Below are 26423 nucleotides of genomic sequence, written 5' to 3'. Positions count from 1 at the left end.
CAGGGCCCTGTGCCACCTCAAGCTGGAGTCCTGAAATGGCGCTGAGTGGCTCCAGGGGGCGGACACTGGGCAGACCCATGGGGTAGGTGTTGTCTCTGATACTGTCCCAGGTGTAGAACTGCTCGGCTTACACCGGGTCTTCCAACAGGTCTCTCCAGACTCAAGTAGTGCTTTGTCCTCTGGGGAGAGCTATGGGCAGACCAGAGTGGGAAGGAGTGAGACCTGAGCAGTGGAGACGGAGCCCAGAACAGGGTACTATGAGGACAGGAGCAAGGCCTGGGTGGGAGGGCATCTCAGTGAGCTGGACCTGAGTGGGACAGTGGGGCCAGGTGGTGCAGGGGTGGGTGGATTTGGAGACCGAGGATCATGGTGACCAGCCAGGACTACACTGTGGGGTAGCATCTGGGACACTGAGATCCATGCTTAGGGCCCCAGGTTGGGAAGAGGGAAGGAGATACAGAGGTGCAGTTCTCCTCTGGATCCCAGTTCTTTCTCAGACACTGCCAGAAGGCTGGTCTCTGAATAGCTGAAACGTCAGTATTTATTTTGAGCTCTTTTGTATATTTTTTCCTTGGAAATTCCACTGCTCCAAGCTCAGTGACCAGCTGCCCTAAAGCCATGTGGCTGCCCCAAGGCCATGCAGCGGAGCTCTGCAGGCCTTGGGCTCCCACCCCAGGCTCCAAGGTGGCCCCACTGCACCTGCTCTGACAGACAGTGCTCACCCACCTGGTTGTTAAAAGCCAGTGTTTGTGAGACAGGACCTAGCCTGGTTGGTGGTTTCAGGGGATCAACTGGGGCTGAGAGTGGAGGGGGCTGCTTTTGCCTATATGGGACCTTCGGAGAGTCACGATCCAGGGTCAACCTTGACCTGACCTTGCTTTTTCCTGGCAGGGCTGTGAGCACCTTGAGCCTTGCCCTTCTTTCCTGGTGAATTCACAGGCTGGTGGTGGATTCCAAGGATGGCACACTCCCCACCCCTGCATCCTGGGCCTGCCGCCAGCCTGTTGCCTGTGTCTGGAGGCCCCGTTCTTACCTGTCATGTGGCCCCAGCCCTCTGTCCATCTGAGGAACTCCTACTGATCCTTCCAAAACCCTGCTCCGGTGACTTTGCCTGTAATTTTCAGAGTGTGTGCATTTCCTTTCCCCTCTCTTGAGAACACCATCTTCACCCTGCTCCTTCTGTACCTGGGGAGGGAGTCTTTGGGTTTCCCAGTGTCTTTACTGACGTTCCCCTCACGCTTTTTTTTTGTAGGATTCTGTTTCACTGAGGCCGTCTATCCGATTTCAAGGAAGCCAAGGGGTGAGTTTCTGTTTTAATCATTCGTATTTGGAATCTTGGGACTGGTATAGTCTCAGTTCTGTCCTTGCTCACTGGGTACAGCAGCAGCTCATGGCAGTGTTTGGGCCCTGTCTGCCTCCACGCAAGGCTGGGTTCTAGACCCCCAGGATAGCCGCTTGGCTGGGGCCACACCAGGACGTGTCTGGTGCCTGTCACAGGCTGCCTGGGTGATGGGCAACTCTCCTCTCCCAGTGGCCCCCTTTGTGCAGCGATGTGCACCTGGCTTCCAGTCTGATAGGGTAGGGGCCCCAGCCCCCAGCCCCCAGCCCTGGACCAGTTAGGAACTGCTCACACAGCAGGAGGTGAGCTGTGGGTGAGCGAACATGACCACCTGAGCTCTGCCTCCTGTCATCTGAGCGTGTTATTAGATTCTTACAGGAGTGCGAACCCTATTGTGAACTGTGCATGCCAGGGATCTAGGTTGTGTGCTCCTTATGAGAATCTAATGCCTGATCTGAGGTGGATCAGTTTCAGCCCGAAACCATCCTCCCCTATGGCTCCCCGTCCCCCTTCCACCATCTATAGAAAAATTGTCTTCTGGCCGGGTACGGTGGCTCACGCCTGTAATTCCAGGACTTTGGGAGGCCGAGGCGGGCGGATCACTTGAGAGGTCTGGAGTTTGAGACCAGCCTGACCAACATAGAGAAACCCTGTCTCTACTAAAAATACAAAATTAGCCGGGCGTGGTGGCTCGTGCCTATAATCTTAGTTACTCAAGAGACTGAGGCAGGAGAATTGCTTGAACCTGGGAGGCGGAGGTTGCAGTGAGCCAAGATTGCGCCATTGCCCTACAGCCTGGGAAACAAGAGCGAAACTCCGTCTCAAAAAAAAAAGAAAAAAGAAAAATTGTCTTCCACGAAACTAGTCCCTGGTGCCAACAAGGTAGGGGACTGCTGCGTTAGGGGGACACAAGGACCACGGACATTTGTCTGGATTTTGGTTGGGAGAAAGGTTCATAGAAACTCAGCACCCTCATTTTTATTGAAATATGTTTCCTTCTAAATGACCGTCTTATGGAAAAATCAGGGAATGAGAGAAAGGGTGAGTTGTCTACCTTCCTTGACCCCCCGTCTTAGGACTCTGCATCTCCCCCAGCCCACCCAATATGCCTTAGAATGGTTTGATTTTTCTTCTAGCCTTTATTGCTGGTTCCACCACTACCCACCCCCGAGACAGTCTCGCTCTGTCATCCAGACTGGAGTGCAGTGGCGTAATCTCGGCTCACTGCAACCTCGGCCTCCCGAGTTCAAGCAATTCTCGTGCCTCAGCCTCCCAAGTAGCTGAGATTATAGGCGCCTGCCACCGTGCCTGGCTAATTTTTGTACTTTTAGTAGAAACAGGGTTTCACCATGTTGGCCAGGCTGGTCTCAAACTCCTGACCTCAGGTGATCCACCTGCTGCAGCCTCCCAAAGTGCTGGGATTATAGGTGAGCCACCATGTCCGGCCTTGTTTTGTTTTTTAAGAGATAAGTCTCTGTTGCTGAGGCTGGAGTGTAGTGGCACGATCATAGCTTACTTTAGCTTTGAGCTCTTGGGCTCAAGGGATCCTCCCACCTCAACCTCCCAAGTAGTTGGGACTACTGGTGTACACCATCATGCTAGACAAATTTTATTTTTATTTTTCTGTAGACGGAGTCTCATGTTGCCCAGGCTGGCCTTGAATTTCTGGGCTCAAATGATCCTCCCACCTTGGCTTCCCAAAGTGCTAGAATTACAGGTGTGAGCCACTGCACCCAACTTTTTTTTTTTCTTTTAGAGTTACCATGTTGTACCTAAATCAGTTTCTATCTACAGCCCGAGAGCTCTGCACAGCTGGGTGTGGGGATGTGGACATGATGATCCGTGGGCTTCCAGGTGCAGCCCAGGGTTCCGCAGAGACATGGAGCCTCCAGGAGACGCGTGTCTGTGTGTGCTGATAAAAAGATGCATTGCGGCCGGGTGTGGTGGCTCAAGCCTGTAATCCCAGCACTTTGGGAGGCCGAGACGGGCGGATCATGAGGTCAGGAGATCGAGACCATCCTGGCTAACACAGTGAAATCCCGTCTCTACTAAAAACACAAAAAACTAGCCGGGCGAGGTGGTGGGCGCCTGTAGTCCCAGCTACTCGGGAGGCTGAGGCAGGAGAATGGCGTAAACCCGGGAGGCGGAGCTTGCAGTGAGCTGAGATCCGGGCATTGCACTCCAGCCCGGGCTACAGAGTGAGACTCCGTCTCAAAAAAAAAATAAAAAGATGCATTGCAAGCAGTGGGCTCAGACGACTGTGGGCTGGGGCGTCTGTAACCCTCAGGGCTGACTGCAGACACCCAGTAGGAGCTGATGGAGCAGTCCTCAGGCAACCCCAGTAGGAGCTGATGGAGCAGTCCTCAGGCAGTTTCTTCCTCCTCCTGCCAAACCCCGATTTACCTCTTAAGGCCTTGAGCTGATTCAGTGGGGCCACCCAGACCATCGAGGATCATCTCCTTTACTTGCTTACAGTATCTGGGTTGTGGATGGTAACTATGTCCACAGAGTACCTCCAGGGCACCCCTAGGTGGGATGTCGTGGAATAATGAATCCCCAGGGGCTGCAGCCTAGCCAGTTGACACAACCCCACACCTCCATCAGCCCCAGTTGGGTCTGTGGTCACCCTTTGGCCACCTCCTTTTTACCTTCCCCAGGACATTCTCTCAGGGGTCAGACGTTGGGGGCAGGGGCGGGCTGGCCGGGGCTTGCTGCCAGAGCAGCCCCACAGTGCCCTCTGGTGTCTTACAGCAGTCACTCTGTGCCTTCTGCTGCCACTGAGCACCCATGCGCCTCCACCCCAACCTGGGCAGTGGGGGACCCCTCATCCCCAACCCCCATCTCAGCGAGCCTGTCAGATGATACACTGCAGCCTGGCCATGGCCAAAGCACACAGTGGTGTCCTTGCATGCAGCGTGCCATGTGTCTTGACCTGGAGCCTAAGCACATGTGTAGTGGGGGCTCATGTCACTGAGAGAGACCTGGGGTGGCTACAGGGATAACCTCCTTCTAGAGACAGGGTTTTGCCACGTTGGTCAGGTTGGTCTCGAACTCCTGACCTCAGGTGACCCATCCACCTTGGCCTCCCAAAGTGCTGGGATTATAGGTGGAAGCCACCGCGTGTGGCCAGCAGCTTCACTTTAGTGGGCTGTTAGCTTTGGGTCTCTCGGTCCTGGGCCATGCTGCCAGCAGCCTGCCACCAGAGCCTGCACTGGGCTCATTGTTGTCGGAGCACCCCCTGGAGGTGTGTTCCTTCGTGGATCCAGTCAGCCAGCATCACCCAAGCTCCTGCGGTTCACTGTCTGGGTCTTGGGGCTGGAGGGACTACTCTTAGGTTGTCATCAGGTATATGTGCTGATTCGATGTTCAGGGTCCTGTGTAGGATTCAGGGACCCATTCCCCACGGGCCCACTGGACTTGAGCTGGAGACTTTGTGACTTAGGGACCTTGGCCATGCTTCTCCCTCTGTTCATCACCTTCCTTGTCCACCTCGAGGGCATCTGCAGGTTGAACTTGAGGTCAGGAGAACCAGTGTCCTTCCTGCGGCACAGAACAAGCTCAGCCTTTCATGTGCCTCTCCTCTTACGTGGGTGCACCATGGCCAGCATAGGGGCTCGGCCTACGTGCTTCTGGGGTGGAGGTCTGATCTCGCCCAGCCACCTCCCGGCCTGTGCAACAGGTGCCCTCATGATGGCCAGGTGCTCCTCTCCCTTCCCCTGCGCAGGGAGAATCGTCAGAGTCGCTTTATGGCATTTGCTGATTCACCGGGAAAGCCGAGCCTGCTGTGGTGTGTCCTGCCCCCGGGTAGCGTGCTTGGCTCGATGGCATTTCCTTTGTCCACACTTGTGTCTAGAGCCTCTGCCCTTTCCCAGACCCCGAGTGGGGCTGACATGGATCTCAGCTGTCTGGGGATTCCTCCTAGGATTTAACCCTAGACAGGCCAGTAGACTCCAGAGGGGAAAAGAAACCTGCACTTTGTTGACCCCAGCCGTGAACTCCAGCAAAGTCCCAGGTGATTAAAAAAACAAAAACAAAAACAAAAAGGCTAGGGGAGCTGGGCATGGTGGCTCACAACTGTGATCCCAGTACTTTGGGAGGCCGAGGTGGGCAGATCATCTGAGGTCACAGGAGTTCAAGACCGGCCTGGATAACATGGTGAAACCCTGTCTCCACTAAAAATACAAAAATTAGGGCCGGGCACGGTGGCTCTAGCCTGTAATCCTAGCACTTTGGGAGGCCGAGGCGGGTGAATCACCTGAGGTTAGGAGTTCAAGACCAACCTGGCCAACATGGTGAACTCCCATCTCTACTAAAAATACAAAAAATTTAGCCAGGCGTGGTGGCGCGCACCTGTAATCCCAGCTACTTGGGAGCCTGAGGCAAGAGAATCGCTTGAACCCGGGAGGAGGCAGAGGTTGCCGTGAGCTTAGATCGTGCCACTGCACACCAGCCTGGGCAACAGAGTGAGACTCCATCTAAAAAAAAAAGAAAAAGGAAAGGAGCAATTGGTGTCCAGGGATGTTCCAGGTGTCAAGACTTGTGTGCGCTGAGGCAGGACCTGTATGGAAGTTTCTAGAAGGAGGTTTGGCAGGGTTTGTCTCTGCCAAGCAGAGACACAGCAGTGTCTTGGCAGCTAGGAATCGATTCCTTAGGAGTAATCAGTGTAATGCGTGCAAAGATTTAGCCACACGGAGTGCATGTTGCTGTGTTGTTTGTGACACAGACAATTTAGAAACAATCTAAAAATACCTAAATTGGGAGCCATCCATGTGCTGAGGCTGAGCAGTCAGGGATCCTAGTTGGGCACAGCACATGGCTCTTCTCCAGCTGGCCATGGTGTGCCTGACTCCTGGAGTGGAAGCAGGTACTTAGAAAGTGCCCTTGGCTTGGGTCTGAGGAGGTGAGGCTCCCACTAGGCCAAAGGGGCTGCCTCCCTCCTAGAGGTTGTATTCAGCCACTGGGTCATGACTCTCTTTGCAAATAACAACATATTTTATTCTGAGAGTTCTGTGGGAAATAAAAAAAAAAATGTAGAAAACATTTCTGGCCTGAAAACCTCCCAGGCCAGAGAGAACCTGGTCAGTCCGTTATTTGGGCTCCTGTGTGTGTTGTATGGATAGCACGTGGGGCCACCTACCTCATGTTCTTATTTCTGTTTTTGTTTTAGAGATCCTCTGTCACTCAGGCTGGAGTGCTGTGGTACAATCACGGCTTACTGCAGCCATGACCTCCCGGGCTCAAGCCTCCTGAGTAGCTGGGTTTACAGGCGTGAGCCACCACGCCTGGTTAAATTTTTTTATTTTTTGTAGAGACAGGGTCTCACTGTGTTGCCCAGGCTGGTCTTGAACTTCTGGGCCCAAGTGGTCTGCCTACCTTGGCCTTCCAAAATGTTGGGATTCCGGGCGTGAACCCCTGCGCCACCCATCCTTATCTTTTTATTTTTAACTGCCCAGAATAGCGAGCATTTTTCCTCGTTTTTTTCAACCATTTTTGCTCTGCACCCCCTATCCCAACTTAATATATTTCTTCAGAACCCTCCACCTCCCCACCTGTACTGTAAAAGAGGCTGTGCAGATTTTAGGGGGTCGGGTAGCGGGGTGCAGCAGGCCCCAGTTTGGGATGGATTTCAAAGGGAAGAGATGAATGGACTCTAGCAGGGACTTGAGCGGTGGTGGAAGCAGCGCCCTCTGGTGGCCATGGTCAGGTCAGTGGGAAAGGCAGCAGGCCTTAGGGACCTACGGAAGCACCCGGGGTGAGCCTGTGTGTGGCCTGGGCTCTGTGTCTGTGAGCATGGACAAATGCTTAGGTTTATGGCAACTCCTCCCCAACCCCCATAACCTGGAACCAGGGCTGATTTCATACGTACCCAGACCTGCTGTGCGTGGGCCATCTGAGGGCCCCGTGGCAGCCCACTGGTACACGGGTCACTGGGCCCATGAGCAGCCCCCAAGGAGCAACCAAGACCCCGTTCAGAAGGCCAAGCAGGGGCTGCGTTTCAAACCTTGTCCCAGAACCCGGGCAAGCTCTTGGCTAGTGCAGAGAAAGTGCCCGCATTCCTGGGCTGCTCCCATCCCGCTGGCTTCCCCACTGTTCCGGGCTGGTGACCATTAACCCGCAGCAAAACAGCCCGTTAATTGGAGGGCTCCATGGTGCTGCGTGTGCTAGGGGAGGCAGGGCTGTGAGAACACTCTCCCCATCTCCTCACCCCCACATCCTGAAGGACGTCAACCACCGTGCCCTCTGTATGTCTTCCCCTTGTCACCAGCGGCACAACACTCTCCCAAGCATCAGCTTTGAGGCCTGTGTCACCCCCCTTCATGCATCCCCTACACCCTGCCACAGCTGCACACCTGGCCCTGGGTTCTGCACCTGACCCCAGCTTCTAGGATGGAGTTTGGGCGGCAGACGTCTACGCCTGTGTGGAAAAGAGCCAAGCAGGGTGAAGGGCCACTGTGAAGCCCCTGCCCACGGAGAAGCAAGGTCTCTGGGCAGGCCCAGGAGGGGCACTGTCAGTGCTGACTGGGTGTGCAGCTGCCCCCGGCCACAGTCGGTGCCCAGACCCTCCTGTGGTGGCAAAGGGGGTGGGCTTTGCTGTGTCAGACTCCTCACCTCTCCAGTTGGCTGTGGCCTGGTCTCATTGCCAGCTCTGCTGAATGGCATCTCCCCTGAAGCCAGGGTGACAGGATGAATCCTGCCCGCCTGGGTGGAGCTGGGGTTTTCTTGGGAAAGGACTGCACGTGAGGGTGCCCAGCCCTCAGTCACTGTGGGGCAGGAGCCACTGGCGACTTGGGCCTCAGGCCAGGACCACAGGGGCAGTAGGGGTTAAAGAGACGACAGAGGAGGGCGGGAGAGCCACCCAGGCCGGGCTTAGGTTCCCACAGCCACTCCTTTTGGTTTTCCTGGACGTGTAGTCCCCGACTTCCCTGGCTGGCTCATTCTGGGTCACCGCGTCACCTGTGCACCTGGCCACCACAGAGCCTCTCGGAAACCTGAGCTTCCCTCATCCCAGCAGCGTGTTTCCAGTTACTTGTATGAATGAGAATAAAAGTCATATCTGGGAAGGGAGGTGCAGGCAGGGCAGGGTGGCACCTGTGTGTGTTGGGTGAAAAAACCCCTCAGTGGCATCGGAGCAGGACAGGTCTAGATGGCCAGGGTCACCCACATGGCTCTGGCAGAGGCTTCAGGGTGTGTGTGGTTGTGTTTGTGTGTGTGGCGGGGGGGTTGTGTTTAGTGTAGGGGGTTCGTGGTTGTGTGGGTTGTGGTTGTGTGCAGGTTGTGTTTATGTGGCTGGAGGTTGTGTGTGGTTGTGTGTGCGTTGTGTTTGTGTGGTTGTGTGAGGGGTTTGTGTGTAGAGGGGTGTATGTGGGGGGGTTGTGCTTGGGGGATTGTGTTTGTGTGCAGAGGGGTTGTGTGTGGGGGAGGTTGTGTGTGTGGCGCTGTGTGTGGGGTATTGTATGTATGATTGTGTGGTTGGGGGGATTGTGTGTGTGGTTGTGTGTGGGGGAATTGTGTAGTTGTGGGGGTGTGTAGGGAGACTGGAGGGGTTGTGTTTGTGTGGTGTGTGGGGGAATTGTGTGGTTGGGATTGTGTGTAGGGAGATTGTGGAGGGGTTGGTTGTATTTGTGTGTGGTTGTGTGTGGGGGATTGTGTAGTTGTGGGGGTTGTATGTAGGGAGATTGTGTGTGGAGGGATTGTGTTTGTGGTTGTGTGGTGTGTGGGAATTGTGTGGTTGGGGTTGTGTGGAGGGGTTGTGTTTGTGTGTGTGGTTGTGTGTGTGGGGGATTATGTGGTTGTGGGGGTTGTATGTAGGGAGATTGTGTGTGGAGGGGTTGTGTTTGTGTGTGTGTGTGTGTTGTGTGGGGGAATTGTGTGGTTGGGGTTGTGTGTAGAGAGATTGTGGAGGCGTTGTGGTTGTGTGTGGTTGTGTGGGGGGAGATTGTGGTGTTGAAGTTGTGTGTAGAGAGATTGTGAAGGGGTTGTGTTTGTGTGTGGTTGTGTGTGTGGGGGATTGTGGTGTTGGGGTTGTATGTAGGGAGGTTGTATGTGGAGGGGTTGTGTTTGTGTGTGTGTGTGGTTGTGTGTGGGTGATTGTGTGGTTGTGGGGGTTGTGTTTAGAGAGATTGTGTGTGGAGGGGTTGTGTTTGTGTGTGTGTGGTTGTGTGTGGGGGATTATGTGGTTGTGGGGGTTGTATGTAGGGAGATTGTGTGTGGAGGGATTGTGTTTGTGTGTGTGTGGTGTGTGGGGGAATTGTGTGGTTGGGGTTGTGTGTAGGGAGCTTGTGGAGGGGTTGTGTGTGGTTGTGTGTGGGGGATTGTGTGGTTGTGCGGCTTGTGTGTAGGGAGATTGTGGAGGGGTTGTGTTTGTGTGTGTGTGGTTGTGTGTGGGTGATTGTGTGGTTGTGGGGGTTGTGTTTAGGGAGATTGTGTGTGGAGGGGTTGTGTTTGTGTGTGGTTGTGTGTGGGGGGGATTATGTGGTTGTGGGGGTTGTATATAGGGAGATTGTGTGTGGAGGGGTTGTGTTTGTGTGTGTGTGGTGTGTGGGGGAATTGTGTGGTTGGGGTTGTGTGTAGGGAGCTTGTGGAGGGGTTGTGTGTGGGGGATTGTGTGGTTGTGCGGCTTGTGTGTAGGGAGATTGTGGAGGGGTTGTGTTTGTGTGTGTGTGTGGTTGTGTGTGGGGGGATTGTGTGGTTGTGGGGGTTGTGTGTAGGGAGATTGTGGAGGGGTTGTGTTTGTGTGTGGTTGTGTGGGGGGGATTGTGTGGTTGTGGGGGTTATATATAGGGAGATTGTGTGTGGAGGGGTTGTGTTTGTGTGTGGTTGTGTGTGGGGGGATTGTGTGGTTGTGGGGGTTGTATATAAGGAGATTGTGTGTGGAGGGATTGTGTGTGTGTGTGTGGTGTGTGGGGGAGTTGTGTGGTTGTGTGTAGAGAGATTGTGGAGGGGTTGTGTGTGGGGGGGATTATGTGGTTGTGGGGTTGTATGTAGGGAAATTGTGTGTGGAGGAGTTGTGTTTGTGTGTGTGTGTGGTGTGTGGGGGAATTGTGTGGTTGGGGTTGTGTGTAGGGAGCTTGTGGAGGGGTTGTTTGTGTGTGGGGGGGATTGTGTTGGGGTTGTATGTAGGGAGATTGTATGTGGAGGGGTTGTGTTTGTGTGTGCGCGGTGTGTGGGGGAATTGTGTGGTTGGGATTGTGTGTAAGGAGCTTGTGGAGGGGTTGTTTGTGTGTGTGGGGGGGATTGTGTGGTTGTGCGGGTTGTGTGTAGGGAGATTGTGTGTGGAGGGGTTGTGTGTGTGTGTGGTGTGTGGGGGAATTGTGTGGTTGGGGTTGTGTGTAAAGAGATTGTGGAGGGGTTGTGTTTGTGTGTGGTTGTGTGGGGGGGATTGTGTTGTTGGGGTTGTATGTAGGGAGATTGTGGAGGGGTTGTGTTTGTGTGTGTGGTTGTGTGTGGGGGATTGGTTGTGGGGTTTGTGTTTAGGGAGATTGTGTGTGGAGGGATTGTGTTTGTGTATGTGTGTGGTTGTGTGTGGGGGATTGTGTGGTTGTGGGGGTTGTATGTAGGGAGATTGTGTGTGGAGGATTGTGTTTGTGTGTGTGTGGTTGTGTGGGGGGGATTGTGTGGTTGTGGGGGTTCTGTTTAGGGAGATTGTGGAGGGATTGTGTTTGTGTATGTGTGTGGTTGTGTGTGGGGGATTGTGTGGTTGTGGGGGTTGTATGTAGGGAGATTGTGTGTGGAGGGGTTGTTTGTGTGGTTGTGTGTGGGGGATTGTGTGGTTGTGGGAGTTGTGTTTAGGGAGATTGTGTGTGGAGGGGTTGTGTTTGTGTGTGGGTGATTGGTTGTGGGGGTTGTATGTAGGGAGATTGTGTGTGGAGGGGTTGTGTTTGTGTGTGTGGTTGTGTGTGGGGGATTGTGTGGTTGTGGGGGTTGTGTTTAGGGAGATTGTGTGTGGAGGGATTGTGTTTGTGTATGTGTGTGGTTGTGTGTGGGGGATTGTGTGGTTGTGGGGGTTGTATGTAGGGAGATTGTGTGTGGAGGGGTTGTGTTTGTGTGGTGTGGGAGGGATTGTGTGGTTGTGGGGGTTGTGTTTAGGGAGATTGTGTGTGGAGGGATTGTGTTTGTGTATGTGTGTGGTTGTGTGTGGGGGATTGTGTGGTTGTGGGGGTTGTGTTTAGGGAGATTGTGTGTGGAGGGGTTGTGTTTGTGTGTGTGGTTGTGTGTGGGGGATTGTGTGGTTGTGGGGGTTGTGTTTAGGGAGATTGTGTGTGGAGGAGTTGTGTTTGTGTGTGTGTGTGTGTGTGTGTGTGTGTGTGTGTGTGTGGTGGGGGAAGGTTTCCCTGCCATAGGGTGGATCATCAGAGGCTGTGTGTGTGTGATTTCTCTGATGCTGGGTGCAGGCTGTTTCTGCCTTCTCTGACCCTGATAGAGATGGGTGTTTGTGTTCAGGTGTGGCCTGGCATGGTGGGCCCACGATGGGCTTTGGCCTCACTCTCCACCAGTACACTGGTTGGGCCCTGACCCCTCAGCTTGCATTTCTGTATCAGCATGACAGGGACAAGGGCGCCTGCCCTAGGGGGACACGTTTGAGGCTGAGAGGGGATGCTGGGCAGACCCCAGCAGATGGGACAGCTTTTCTCCTGGGGCAGTGTTCAGCCTCGGGGAGGGGCAGGATGGGCCTCTGGAGAAGGGTCTGCAGGCTGGGCACAGGGAGTGGCTGGTGCAGGGACTGCCTGCAAGCCCAGACCAGACTCTTCCTGCCCAGAGTGGCCGAACCCAGGAACTGTTCTTACCTTGGGAGCAGGGCCTGGCACTGGGCTGGGTGCAGCCATGGCTTCCCTTGTGTGTCCAAACACTGCCCCAGGGGACAAGTCCCGGCCAAGGCCACACAGCAGGGCGGGGGAGTGGTGCTCTTCCACGTTCCTGGTGGCAGAAGCCCCGTCCTCTGTCTCACAGGTGAGGCACAGGCAGGCAAAGCCTCCCATGGGCGTATGAGGCAGCTCGGCAGGGGCGAGGGGACAGGAGATTCAGCTGCAGTCTCTCCTGCGCTCATGGTGTCACAGAGGAGGAGATGGGGCTTGGGTGCCAAGGGGGTGCTGCAGCCAGGGGACAAGACCCGAGGGCTCCCTCCATGTTGTCCCTCCTTGTTGACTGTTTGAACGCCCCTCATGTGTCAGTCTAACTGTGAGGAGCTCGTGCCAAAGCCCAGGCATTAATTTAGGAAGGGCCACCTCTGTTGACAGAGGGTCTGGGGTCAGCCTGGAATGCAGTGGCCTCAGATATGATGCTGCCCTGCACTGACCCTGGCCGGGACCAGCACAGTCCATCCATCTGCCTGCCTGTCCCTGACTGTCCGTCCTTCCAGGCAGGGCTGCAGGGGCACAGCCAAAGTCAGGCTGCTGTGACCCGTGACAGGCTTGTTGGGGGCCAGTAATTCTGATCTGTGAGCCCACAGGACACAAGCCTACCTCATTCACAGCTGCAGCAAATGGAGACTCACATGGAGTCAATGTCCTTTGTGGGGGGATGCTGACAGGGGATTGCCAAGGAGGGGCGCCAGAGTTGCAGGTGACTGCCCAAGCCCCTCTTGTCGCATTTTACCTCATAGGATGTCCCAGGCCAAGGTCTGTCCATTTGGTGGTGGGGAAAGTGAGTCGTGGTCCAGACAAGCCACTTTCCAGGGGTCACACGATTGGGGTGGGGGCCCTGCGTCTGGGCAGGTGCTGAGCACTGTCCTCAGACAGCAGTGCTGTTGCTGCTGAAAACGGCCCTTGGCCCCATGCCCACCCGCGTAGGTGCCTGAGTCCCCTCTCTATGCAGTGTGTGTTGCTGAGGATGGGCCACCCGTCCCGTCACTGGCAGAAGAGCAGGGGTGTGTTTTAGGGAAAGGAGCCAGCACATTCCTGTTGTGAGGGTTGCATTGTGGGGACTCGTGCAGGAGATGCAGGCTGGGGGCCCGTCCTGCTGAGGACCTCCCAGTGACACCCCCTCCCCCTCCATGCAGCACATCTCCATCCCCCAGCCCGACTGCCCCGCGGAGGCGCGGACGTTCTCCTTCTACCTCTCCAACATCGGCCGTGACAACCCCCAGGGCAGCTTTGACTGCATCCAGCAGTATGTCTCCAGGTGAGGCGCCGCCCCAACCCAGAGCACCCCACTGACTCTCAAGGTCACCCTGCCACCTCTGGACCAGGGTTAAGATGTGCCCCATTGAAACCGTGTTGCCTGAGACGGTGCTGACAGAGCCTGTTTTCCAGACCAGGTGGTGGACTGGGGGCTTGGGTCCTGAACAGATACTCCCTGCATTGTCCCAGCTGCTGACCCCAGCTCCTGGCCTTGTCTTGCAGTCATGGGGACATCCACCTGGACTGCCTGGGTAGCATACAGGACAAGATCACGGTGTGCGCCACCGACGACTCCTACCAGAAGGCACGGCAGAGCATGGCCCAGGCAGAGGAGGAGACGCGGAGCCGCAGTGCCATTGTCATCAAGGCTGGAGGCCGCTACCTGGGTGAGCAGCGAGTTTGGCAGGGCTGCAGGGTGGCCAGGCAACTGCCAGTGTCGGGAGGCATTTGGGGCCCGTCCAGGCTGGGCACTGGCTGTGCCCTGCACAGAAATGATGAGCCAACTGAGGAGTCCCTGAGCAGGATGTGCCTGAACCAGAGTCTGGATTGGGAAGAGAAGTCTGGCCACATGGGCCTGGGGGCCACGTGAGGGGTGGGGGGTTGGGCTGCAGCAGCTGCTGCCTTGTGAAGCCCAAGGTGGACAAAGCGGCCTGAGAACTCCAGGAGCTGTGAGTTGGTGGTCCCTGCTTTCAGGCTGCAGCCTTGGGGACCTTCACCTGTCAGGGAGGCCAACAGGCCCCCCGAAGATGGGCATGCAGCCTAGGGCAAGGCCCATGTCTGTCTCTGGAGGCTGCCCCCACCCTCACCTGACCAGCCAGCTCCTCCCCAAGGCCACCACAGTCGGCAACAGGCAGGAAATGAGCCTCACAGGCCCTGTTGCCAGCGACCCAGCACTGCGGGAAAACTGTAGCCACTCAGCATCGACTTGGAAACGGTTTCAGCAGTTGAGAAGCCAACAGGCCTTGACAGTGGGAAGGAAAGTGCTGTTTGTTTACAGAGCTGCAGCACCCCGCCTCTTAGTCCAGGCAGAGCGCCAGGAGTCATGGGAACTCATTATGGCGGGAGTAGGGTGCCGGGCTTCAAGAGGGCTCAGAGCAGACGACAGCCTTGATGGCTTTTTGAGTTTTCTCTTTAAAAAAAGTGGGGGGCATTTCAATTCCTCTCTCTCCTCCTTCTGAAGAAAGTACGTGATTTCCCTTTGCTGAGCAGAGGGGTTCCCTCTGAATGAAACCCCAGATGTGGGTGCAGGGGTTGCTCCTCCTGGTCAACACAGCCCAGGTGGACGTGTTGTATGGCTAGGGAGCCTGGGCTGTCCATGATGTTGAGGCCCTGGGCTGTAAGCCCCAAGCACAGGGCTGCTGTGGGCAGAACAGTTGAAGAGACAGCTGTACACGTGTTTTGTTTTTTGTTTTTGTTTTTGTTTTTGTTTTTTTTGAGACGGAGTCTCACTTTGTCGCCCAGGCTGGAGTGCAGTGGCCGGATCTCAGCTCACTGCAAGCTCCGCCTCCCGGGTTTACGCCATTCTCCTGCCTCAGCCTCCCGAGTAGCTGGGACTACAGGCGCCCACCACCTCGCCCGGCTAGTTTTTTGTATTTTTAGTAGAGACGGGGTTTCACCATATTAGCCAGGATGGTCTCGATCTCCTGACCTCGTGATCCGCCCGTCTCGGCCTCCCAAAGTGCTGGGATTACAGGCTTGAGCCACCACGCCCGTCCTGTTTTTTGTTTTTTTAAAGACGGGACCTTTCTCTGTCACTCAGGCTGGAGTGCTGTGGCACAATCATAGCTCACTGCAGCCTCAAACTCCTGGGCTCAAGTGATCCTACTTCAGCCTCCAGAGTAGCTGGGACCACAGGTGTGTGCCAGCACACATGGCTAACTTTTAGATTTTTTGTAGAGACAGAGCCTCGGTATGTTGCTCAGGTTGGTCTCTGACTCTTGGACTCAAATGATCCTTTCGCCTGGGCCTCCCACGGTGCTGGGATTATATGGCATGAGTCAGTGCACATGGCCTCATACACATATTAATAAATCTGTGGGTCCTTCAGCCAAACACTTGATCAGAAATGTATCTTAGCACACCACTTTGGGTACAGTGAGGGCTTTTTTTTTTTTTGAGACGGAGTCTCGCTTTGTCACCCAGGCTGGAGTACAGTGGCGTGATCTTGGCTCACTGCAAGCTCCGCCTCCCAGGTTCATGCCATTCTCCTGCCTCAGCCTCCTGAGAAACTGGGACTATAGGCGCCTGCCACTATGCCCGGCTGATTTTTTATTATTTTTTAGTAGAGACAGGGTTTCACCGTGTTAGCCAGGATGGTCTCGATCTCCTGACCTCATGATCCGCCCACCTCGGCCTCCCAGAGCGCTGGGATTACAGGCCTGAACCACCCGCGCCCAGCCTTTTTTTTTTTTTTTTTTTTTTTTTTTTTTTTTTTTGAGACGGAGTCTCCCTCTGTCGCCCAGGCTGGAGTACAGTGGCACTATCTCGGCTCACTGCAAGCTCCGCCTCCCAGGTTCACACCATTCTCCTGCCTCAGCCTCCCGAGTAGCTGGGACTACAGGCACCCGCCACCACGCCAGGCTAATTTTTTGTAGTTTTAGTAGACACGGGGTTTCACCATGTTGGCCAGGATGGTCTGGATCTCCTGACCTCGTGATCCACCCACCTCGGCCTCCCAAAGTGCTGGGATTACATGCGTGAGCCACTGCGCCCGGCCCCTCCCCCCTCCTTTTTTTTTTTTTTTTTGAGACAGAGTCTCACTCTGTTGCCCAGGCTGGAGTGTAGTGGCGCAATCTCGGCTCACTGCAACCTCCGCCTCCCGGGTTCATGCCATACTCCTGCCTCAGCCTCCAGAGTAGCTGGGAGTACAGGTGCCCACCACCACGCCTGACTTTTTTTTTTTTTTGTATTTTTAGTAGAGACGGGGTTTTACTGTGTTATCCAGGACGGTCTCGATCTCCTGACCTCGTGATCCACCGCCTTGGCCTCCCAAAGTGTTGGGATTACAGGCATGAGCCACCGTGCCCGGCCCAGTGAGGGTTTTTGAAACAGTTTATGTTCTGGTAGGGGACACTGTCTGTTAAGATGTGACTGTGGCCGGACGTGGTGGCTCACACCTGTAATCCCAGCACTTTGAGAGGCCGAGGCGGAGAGATCACGAGGTCAGTAGTTCAAGACCAGCCTGGCCAATATGGTGAACCCCTGTCTCTACTAAAAATACAAAAATTAGCTGGGTATGGTGGCATGCGCCTGTAGTCCCAGCTACTTGGGAGGCTGAGGCAGGAGAATCTCCTGAACCTGGAAGGCGGAGGTTGCAGTGAGTTGAGATTGCACCACTGCACTCCAGCCTGGGCAACAGAGCGAGACTGTCTCAAAAAAAAAAAAATGTTGTGAATGTGCGTGTCCCTCTGTCTCACAGTGCCCCCCATAGGCTGCTCCTCCTCCCTGTTGACCAGCCTGGCCCTATACGGGTGAGTGCAGCCCTGCTGTCAGGACTCCACTGAACAGACCCCAGAGGTGTGAGTGCTGGCCCTGGGTATTCTGAAAGCACGGCTTTCTGGGTTAATTTGACAGATCAGATTTTGAGAGAGAAGATCAGAGTGATGTTGTTATGAAGCACTTTTGGGGGAAGGATTTGAGGCACTGTTGAGCTTGCTCGGCTGACCGTGTTCCCAAGGATGCCAGGGCATCATTGTTCAGGACAATGCAGGGAGCAGCATGCTAGACCCTGCCCACATCTCTGCATCGGGAATAGAAGGGAGCCTGCTCTCCCCAGGGCTGTGGGCACAGCCACGCCTGCCAGAGGAGAGCTTGACCAGGCCTAAGGCTGGGGTGCCACTTGCACCAGGGTCTTCACAGCAGCTGCCGAATGTGGCTCTGACATCTTTATTGACTTTAGAAAAACACAAATGGCAGCCCGCGTGGGGCCAGCATAGGACTCTGAAGAGCAGACTTGGGAGTGACTGCCTCTTGCAGTTCAGGGACCCCCAGTTTAACATCAGAAGGGTTTATAAACAGTCCCCACCTCAGGCTGGGCAGGGTGGCTCTGGCCTATAATCCCAGCACTTTGGGAAGCTGAGGTGGGAGGGTCCTTTGGGCCCATGAGTTTGAGACCAGCCTGGGCAGCATAGTGAGACCCCACGTCTACAAATAATAAAAAAAAATTAGCCAGGCATGGTGGTGCGGAGGTCCCAGTAGCTGTGGTCCCAGCTACTCCAGAGGCTGAGGTGGGAGGATTGCTTGAGCCCAGGAGTTTGGAGCTACAGTGAGCCATGATTGTGCTACTACACTCCAGCCTGAGTGACAGAGCGCGATCCTGTCTCAAGAAACAATCCTCCCCACCTCTCCCCGATCTTCCCGCACAAACACACTGCCTACCAGAGTTATCAGGTGATTTTGCTGTCCAGGATTTAGGTCGCCTGTGATAAAGTCAGTTAAGGCTCTAACAGTTCTGCTGCCTGCACCTCCCACTTCTAAGGCTGTGTGCCCTGCAGGTGCCAGCCATGGGCAGCAGGTGGCGCTCTTGGCCACCCAGGGTCTCCAAGGAGCAAGCTGGCCTTTGCTGTGGTTGGTGTGGTGCCTGCCTCCAGCACTCTCTATAGTCTCAAACCTTTGGGCACCCGCTCAGCAGCACTGGCTTAGGACACGGCAGTGCCCTCTCTGTTCCCTAACACTTGGATTCTTGTTGCAGGTAAGAAGGTTCAGTTTCGGAAACCGGCCCCAGGTGCGACAGACGCAGTGCCCTCCCGCAAGCGGGCAACCCCCATCAACTTGGCGAGTGCCATCAGGAAGAGCGGTGCCAGTGGCATGAGCGGGGGCAGCGGGGTATCCCAGAGGCCCTTCCGTGACCGAGTGCTACACCTCCTTGCGCTAAGGCCCTACCGCAAGGCCGAGCTGCTGTTGCGGCTGCAGAAGGACGGCCTGACACAGGCGGATAAGGACGCGCTAGATGGCCTCCTCCAGCAGGTGCGTGCCGCCCTGATGTCATGTCTTTACCATTGGTCTCCGCAGATGGTCTTTTGCGGGTGGAATGGGCCAGAGCATGGAGACTGGGATTGGGGCTGGCAGGGAAGAGCCCTTTCTGGGTTCAGAACCTGCCTGAGAGCTGGGACCTCCTGGATTAGAATAAGCTTAGGGGGCCATGGGTGCATCTCTGGGCATGGCCCTGACTGTCCAGGGTTGAGAGGTGGGCTCAGCATGGAGCCCAGGCCCTCCTTCACTGTCTGCTGACACGCGGGCCCTGGGGCCTGGCACAGTGGATCCAGGCTTCGGCTGCAGACGATTTGTGGACTCAAGGCCTGGGGAAGGAACCTACATGTGCCTGGCACAGCCTGGCGGGCCTCAGTGTGAATCAGCTGCCCGCTGCCCTCCACCTGCACCTCCAGGCGAGGGCTTCACATCTCGGACCATAAGGCTTCCGTCTGTGACCTGCAGTGCCCCTCCCTGGGGTTGGAGGCTAGGCCATCTGGAACGTGGTGCTGGCGAGTGGAGCCTGCTGTTGAGAAACACCCCGGGCATTGGAGCAGGTGTGCCTTCCGCCCCGTCACCCATGGAGGTTCCTGAGGCTCCACCCTGGCTTCCTGGGGTCCCTGGGAAGGGGAGTGACTCACACTGGCTTCAGAACATCAGCCAGGCTGTGCAGACACAGCCCTGAGGTGAGCTGAGGATGGGTCTCCTCGGATCGCGGCTGTGGTTGAGGGGGAGGCACTGCTGAGCCTCTTGCACCTCTTAGGATGATGGAAGTGGGATGTTTGGGGTCACATCCAGCACCTCAGGAACACAGGTGATGCCTGCAGCAGAAAGCATACACTGTGGCATGCTGGGATAGCAGCTGTGTAAAGGACGTTCTTCCATGTTTATGGAGCTCCTCGTAGGCATCCCGCTCGGGTGCGCGCCTGGTGGGACTGTGCTGCACATTCCTTGGGAGGATGTCAACCCAGCCCTCGTCCACCCACATCCTGCTCCTGAGGCAGGGCTGGCATGGTGCCAGCAGGAGTTGCTGAAGGGAGCTTGATGGAGTTACCAGGTGTGGAACCTTCATTGACCTGGCCAGGAGGTGCCTGTGCTGGGGCCTGGCTTCTCCAGGGTAACTTTGGTTCAGCACCTCCTGGGAGCAGGCCCGGCCAGCGTCTGCAGGCAGAGTGTCCCTTCCCGTGCCACTGTGACTTCCCCTGGACAGCTTGTCTTCTTCTTGCTTCTATATTCATTATGCAGCTGCTTCCCCCCAAGCAGCTATGGGGGTCAGCAGAACACTGTTGGCTTGCAGAAGAGGAGGGGGATGTGCCTCACCCACACTGGTCATTTCCAGCCCCTCACAGGCCCGCGGACACGCTGAGGAACAGCAGCGACAAAATTGCACCCCTCAAAGGTGCTTGGCCCTCCCTGTGGAAAAATCTAGAGTAGAGATGGAAGGTGACCACCTCTAGGGCTGGCTAGGCCCCAGGGAAACCCGCAGGCCTATCCTTCAAGGGGAGGGGTGTTGACGGCTGAGTAATGTTTAGCAAAGCCCGTTGACAGCCATAAAAAATATTCAGCCTTTGACCTACTAATCTGGCTTCTGGGAATCCCGTTGAAGGAAACTCTTGCCAACCTGAAAAAAACTGCACACAGTAATGTTTGTTTATGCTACAGAGAAACCGGCAGCAGTTTGAGGGTGGAATATTACTCAGCTGTTAAAAATGCTCCCCATGGGCCGGGTGCAGTGGCTCACGCCTGTAATCCCAGCACTTTGGGAGGCCGAGGCGGGAGGATCACGAGGTCAGAAGATCGAGACCACCCTGGCTAACACGGTGAAACCCCGTCTCTACTAAAAATACAAAAAATTAGCCGAGTGTGCTGGCGGGCGCCAGTAGTCCCAGCTACTCGGGAGGCTGTGGCAGGAGAATGGCGTGAACCCAGGAGGCGGAGCTTGCAGTGAGCCGAGATTGCGCCTCTGCACTCCAGCCTGGGTAACAGAGCGAGACTCTGTCCTCCCTCCTAAAAAAACAAAAAACAAAAACAAAAACAAAAATGCTCCCCATGGAATACACTGTGACGCAGAGCCATGTCAGATGCAGCAGAAAACAGTGGCTACTGTGCCTGCAGCAAGATGGAGACCAGAGCGCCCTGCAGGCCAGCACACAGTGCCCACTCAGGGCAGTGACCTGGAGCTTCCTCACGTCCCTCTAAGGCAGATGTTCTGAATCCATCTTTGTTAGCAGTCTGGGAGACGAACTCAGCTTTTGTCAGCCAGCAACAGCAAGGCATGCTGGTTGTAGGGAAGGTGGGCTCACACCTGGCCCCGGAGGTACCCCTCACCCAGCATCCCCAGCTGTGGCTGACTCTGCCCTGGGAGTTGTGATCAGAAACAGGGTGGAGCCTAGTATGGTGGCTCACGCCTGTTTCCAGCACTTTGGGAGGCTGAGGTGGGAGGATCCTTGAGGCCAGGAGCTCAAGACTAGCCTAGGCAAAATACTGAGACTCTATCTCTACAAAAAAATAAAATTTGCTGGGTATGATAGTGCATGCTTGTAGCCCACCTGCTTGGGAGACTGAGGCAAGAGGATTGCTTGAGCCCAGGAGGTTGCAGCTACAGTGAGCCTTGATCACACCACTGCACTCCAGCCTGGAAGAAATAGGAGCTGGGTGTGGTGGCTGGAATCCCAGCACATTGGGAGGCTGAGGTCAGAGGATCGCTTGAGCCCAGGGGTTCAAAACAAGCCTGGACAACATAGCGAGATCCCATCTCTAACAACAACAACAAAAAAATTAGCTGGAGTATAGTGGTGCACACCTGTGGCCCCACCTACCTGGGAGGCTGAGGTGGGAGGATCGCTTGAGCACAGGAGGTCTAGGCTATAGTGAGCTAAGATCTTGTATCAAAAAAAGCAAAAGCCGGGCGCGGTGGCTCAAGCCTGTAATCCCAGCACTTTGGGAGGCCGAGACGGGCGGATCACGAGGTCAGGAGATCGAGACCATCCTGGCTAACACGGTGAAACCCCGTCTCTACTAAAAAATACAAAAAAAACTAGCCGGGCGAGGCGGCGGGCGTCTGTAGTCCCAGCTACTCGGGAGGCTGGGGCAGGAGAATGGCGTGAACCCAGGAGGCGGAGCTTGCAGTGAGCTGAGATCTGGCCACTGCCCTCCAGCCTGGGCGACAGAGCGAGACTCCGTCTCAAAAAAAAAAAGAAAAGAAAAAGAGAAATAGGCTAGGGGGGCCAGGGGACAGGTGATAGGGTCTCCGGACTGCAGGTGGTAGCCCTCCCCGTTTTGGAGCCAGCCTGGCCCAGCACCTGTAAGACAGTTGAGTCTGGACCTGGCTTCATGAACCTCATTGTCCCTTCTGCACCCTGAGGATTGTGTGCAGGGGAACTAGGGGTGGGAGGCAGCACAGATCGGTAGTGGGCCATCCTCTTTCCTCTCCTCTGTCTCCGTCTGTCTGTCTCCTACTGTCTCTGCACACCCTCCCAACCTCGCCATAAGATCTTTTTTCTCTAGTCCCCCGACTCTCTCAGGCTTCCCACAAAGTGATGGCTGGCTCTGTCTTGCAGGTGGCCAACATGAGTGCTAAGGATGGCACGTGTACGCTGCAGGACTGCATGTACAAGGACGTGCAGAAGGACTGGCCTGGCTACTCGGAGGGAGACCAGCAGCTGCTGAAGCGGGTGCTCGTCAGGTAATGCCGCCTTCCGTGCCCCAGCATGTCCCTACCCCCATGAAGGCAGCCAGAGCTTACCCAGAGGATGTTGGGGTGGTCTTGTGTGGTCCTGAAGGCTGCAGGGCTTGGGAGCAGGATGGAAGGGTCCAAACAGGCCTCTCTGGCCATCCTCCCTACTGCCCACGTGGTGCTCCAGGGCCTCCCATGGTGAGGGAAGGCCACACCCACAGAGTGGGATGGAGGTGTGAGTCACTGGCCCCAACCTCGGAATCTTCAGACAAAAGGCTTCAGTCTGCCGGGACCCTCCTCAGCTGTCCCCAACTTCCCCTCATGCTTCCCTCCACAACCTGGGCATCCCCACAGGGCCTCAGAAGTTCACTGGCTTTTTGAAAAGAGCCTCTCAAGAACCTGAAGTAGAGAGAAATAAGGCCAAACAACACTCCCGGCAGGTGTCATTAAGCAGAGTTAATTAAATGCATCCCCTCAGGCTAATTGGGACCCAGGGTCAGGAGTGGCAACAGCGCAGGGGAACAGTGGTTACGGAGGCAGGCGGCTAATGATTTCCTTCTCCACGGCTGCCAGTTAGGGACCTCTGTGGAGCTTGGGCTGTGAAGCAGGCCAATCTACTAATTAGTCCGTAAGTGATTTCTCAGGGACTCGGAGGTATTTATGAGTTTGTAGTTGTTTTTTGGAAGTTCAGCTGTTTAAAGCAGTAATTGCCTCTGGAAAGCAGAGTGAAGTTGGGGGTCCACTCTGCTCCCCTGAGAGGGTAGTGCCTGCCTGTCCACCCTGGGTGTGCAGGTCAGGGGCCTGTGGGACACTGCCCTGGCTGGCGGCAGGCTGGCAGAGGGCACAGTCTTGGCAGAAGACCCCCCCCATCCTCACACCCTGTGTCCTCTCCCTTGGCTCCCTGGGTTCCTCAGACCCTTAGGGCACTGGAAGGAGAACTGCCCAGAGCTAGTGGAGTGAGGTGGAGAAGCCTGGGCTGCATCTCCAGGGCGTTGGGGAGCTTCCCCAGGGTGCAGGCTCCAGAGCTGCCTCCAGCTCCCGTGATTCGAGGCTCATGTTCCATGTGCTGAGTGAGCTGCTGGGCTCGTGCCAGCCCCTTGGCACTCCGCTTTTACTCTGGGCCGGCATGGGGATCAGCACTGCCTTCACAAGCTTCCACTAGCGTGCAGGGGGTAGGGTTAATGTCCCTGGGCCATAACCACATAGAAGGTGACCTGCAGTGCCCCCTGCACAACTGTTTCTTTTTTTTTTTTTTTTTTTCTATTTAGCACCCCCCCCAAGAAAGCCCCATTTATAGCAGTTTTTGACACCATAGCCTCATGTATATCAAAGCAGGGCCTTGGGGTATTTGTTACCAGCCGGCCTAGCCCAGGGCAGGCCGTTAGCCCAGTGCAGGCCATGAGACAGATGGGATGTGGGGGTCCAAGTCACTGCAGGAGCATCCTCAGCTGAGCCGGCACCACATGTGGCTCTGGGGGTGGTTTCTTCACTCATGTTCTCTTTGTTCATCACGTCCAACCCTGAGCTGTCCCTGGCATCCAGATCTCCTCTCATCACTGTCCGTGGGTCAGGGGTCCTACAGGTCCCCCCAAGAGTTCCTGGTTCCTCTGCCTAAGCCACACACTGCCTGGTGCCCTCACCTCCAACCTGAGCCACTCCCCTCTTATGTGAGCCCCATGCCAGAGTCTACACTCCTGCTTGTGCTCCTCCCTCGTGCCAAGGGGGCACAGTTCCTGGAGCACCTCTCTGAGGACAGGGCTCTGGGAGGACTGCTGACCACATCTTCATGCCCAGACGATGGTCCTGCTGAGCCGGCGGTTGATCACGTCTAGACTTGTAGAGTCCAAAGTGCTTTCCCTCCATGTTGAAGGTCAGAGGCTTCCCACCCCAAACCTGTGCTGGTCCACACAGCCAGGGGCTGGCCAGGCACCTACTCTGGGATGGTGGGCACCACTGCCCCTGCAGGCTGAAAACTTGCCTTATCCGTCCATCCGTCCTTCTATCCTGTGTGTGGTAGTGGAAAGGCCTATCCTACTGCACACCACCTCAAACTGCCTTTGGCAGGCTGCTAGAGTCTGCCCTCCTCTTCCTGGTTTTCATCTCTTGCTCTTTTTTATTCTCCTTTTTTTTTTCCTTTTTTTTTTTTTTGAGGCAGAGTCTCGCTCTGTCGCCCAGGCTGGAGTGCAGTGGCGCGATCTCGGCTCACTGCAAGCTCCGCCTCCCGGGTTCCCGCCATTCTCCTGCCTCAGCCTCCCGAGTAGCTGGGACTACAGGCGCCGCCACCACGCCCGGCTAATTTTTTTGTATTTTTAGTGGAGACGGGGTTTCATTGTGTTAGCCAGGATGGTCTCGATCTCCTGACCTCATGATCCGCCCGTCTCGGCCTCCCAAAGTGCTGGGATTACAGGCTTGAGCCACCGCGCCCGGCCTTTTTTTCCTTTTTTTGAAACGGAGTCTTGCTCTGTAGCCCAGGCTGGAGTGCAGTGGTGTGATCTCGGCTCACTGCAAGCTCCGCCTCCCGGGTTCACGCCATTTTCCTGCCTCAGCCTCCAGAGTAGCTGGGACTACAGGCGCCCGCCACCACGCCCGGCTGATTTTTTGTATTTTTAGTAGAGATGGGGTTTCACCGTGTTAGCCAGGATGGTCTCGATATCCTGACCTTGTGATCCGCCTGCCTTGGCCTCCCAAAAAGTGCTGGGATTACAGGCGTGAGCCACCGCGCCTGGCTTTATTCTCCTTTTGGGAGACTTCTTTGACATTTCTCATCCCGTCTCTTAATTTACTAGTATTTCTAGTTTCTTTGTTTTTCTTGAGACAGAGTGTTGCTCTGTTGCCTAGGCATAGAGACGGGGTTTCACCATGTTGTCCAGGCTGGTCTTGAACTTCTGACCTCAAGTGATCCGCCTGCCTCAGCCTCCCAAAGCACTGAGATTACATGCGTGAGCCACCATGCAAGGCCTATTATTTCTAGTTTCTGAGAGGCTTCCCTACTGCGTTTTCATAGCATCGTGTTCTTTTTTTTTGTTTTTTAACTGAGACAGAGTCTTGCTCTGTTGCCCAGGCTGGAGTACAATGGCATGATCTCGGCTCACTGCAACCTCTGCCTCCTGGGTTCAAACAACTTGGTGCCTCAGCCTCCTGAGTAGCTGGGATTACAGGTGCCCGCCGCCATGCCTGGCTAATTTTTGTATTTTTAGTAGAGACGGGGTTTCACCATCTTGGCCAGGCTGGTCTTGAACTCCTGACCTCATGATCCACCCGCCTTGGCCTCCCAAAGTGCTGGGATTACAGGTGTGATCCACCGTGCCTGGCCTAACTCATCATGTTCTTATTTCATGGAAAGGATGTCCCTTTTCCCCTCCTCTCCCCTCCCCTCCCTCCTTTTTTTTTTTTAGAAGAAGTCTCACTCTATCGCAACCTGGAGTGCAATGGCCCAATCTTGGCTCACTGCAACCTCTGCCTCCCCAGTTCAAGCAATTCTCCTGCCTCAGCCTCCTGAGTAGCTGGGATTACAAGCGCGTGCCACCATGCCTGGCTAATTTTTTGTATTTTTAGTAGAGGTGGGGTTTCACCATGTCGTCCAGGCTAGTCTCGAACTCCTGACCTCAAGGGCCTCAGCCTTCCAAAGTACTGGGTTTACAGGCGTGAGCTACTGTGCCCAGCCAGGATGTCTTTTTTGTTTTATTTTGTTTTTTGAGTCTCTGTTGCCCAGGCTGGAGTGCAATGGTGCAATCTTTGCTCACTGCAACATCCACCTCCCAGGTTCAAGTGTTTTGCCTGCCTCAGCTTCCCGAGTAGCTGGGATTACAGGCGCCTGCCACCACTAATTTTGTATTTCTAAGTAGAGACAGGGTCTCACCATGCTAGCCAGGCTGGTCTGGAACTCCCAACCTCAGGTAATCTGCCCATCTCAGCCTCTCAAAGTGCTGGGATTACAGGCGTGAGCCACCGCGCCCAGCCCAGGGTGTCATTTGTAACCTACTCTAAGGATTTTTTTTTTGTTTTTTTTTTTTTTTTGAGATGGAGTCTTGCTCTGTCGCCCAGGCTGGAGTGCAGTGGCACGATCTCCGATCGCTGCAAGCTCCGCCTCCCAGGTTTACGCCATTCTCCTGCCTCAGCCTCCCGAGTAGCTGGGACTGCAGGCGTCCGCCACGTCACCCGGCTAGTTTTTTTGTATTTTTTTAGTAGAGACGGGGTTTCACTGTGTTAGCCAGGATGGTCTTGATCTCCTGACCTCGTGATCCGCCTGTCTCAGCCTCCCAAAGTGCTGGGATTACAGGCTTGAGCCACCGCGCCCGGCCTATTTTTTGTGTTTTATGTATTT

General features: G+C 55.3%; 1 protein-coding gene across 1 annotated transcript in view; it reads left to right on the top strand.

Annotated features, from left to right (window-relative positions):
- LOC105486748 (elongation factor for RNA polymerase II) overlaps positions 1-26423 on the top strand; it is an 84836-nt gene that overhangs the window by 47563 nt on the left and 10850 nt on the right. Inside the window, exons 2-6 of the mRNA XM_011749833.3 lie at positions 1253-1300; positions 13335-13456; positions 13678-13841; positions 18146-18420; positions 21984-22108. Of these exons, the coding sequence (XP_011748135.1) occupies positions 1253-1300; positions 13335-13456; positions 13678-13841; positions 18146-18420; positions 21984-22108 (734 nt within the window). The remainder of the gene's footprint in view (positions 1-1252; positions 1301-13334; positions 13457-13677; positions 13842-18145; positions 18421-21983; positions 22109-26423) is intronic.

The sequence above is a fragment of the Macaca nemestrina genome, chromosome 20 (genome assembly GCF_043159975.1).
Source record: "Macaca nemestrina isolate mMacNem1 chromosome 20, mMacNem.hap1, whole genome shotgun sequence".
In the NCBI taxonomy this organism is placed as follows: Eukaryota; Metazoa; Chordata; class Mammalia; order Primates; family Cercopithecidae; genus Macaca; species Macaca nemestrina.
The sequence above is the reverse complement of the archived record's forward strand: the minus strand, read 5'-3'. Positions and strand labels throughout refer to the sequence as shown.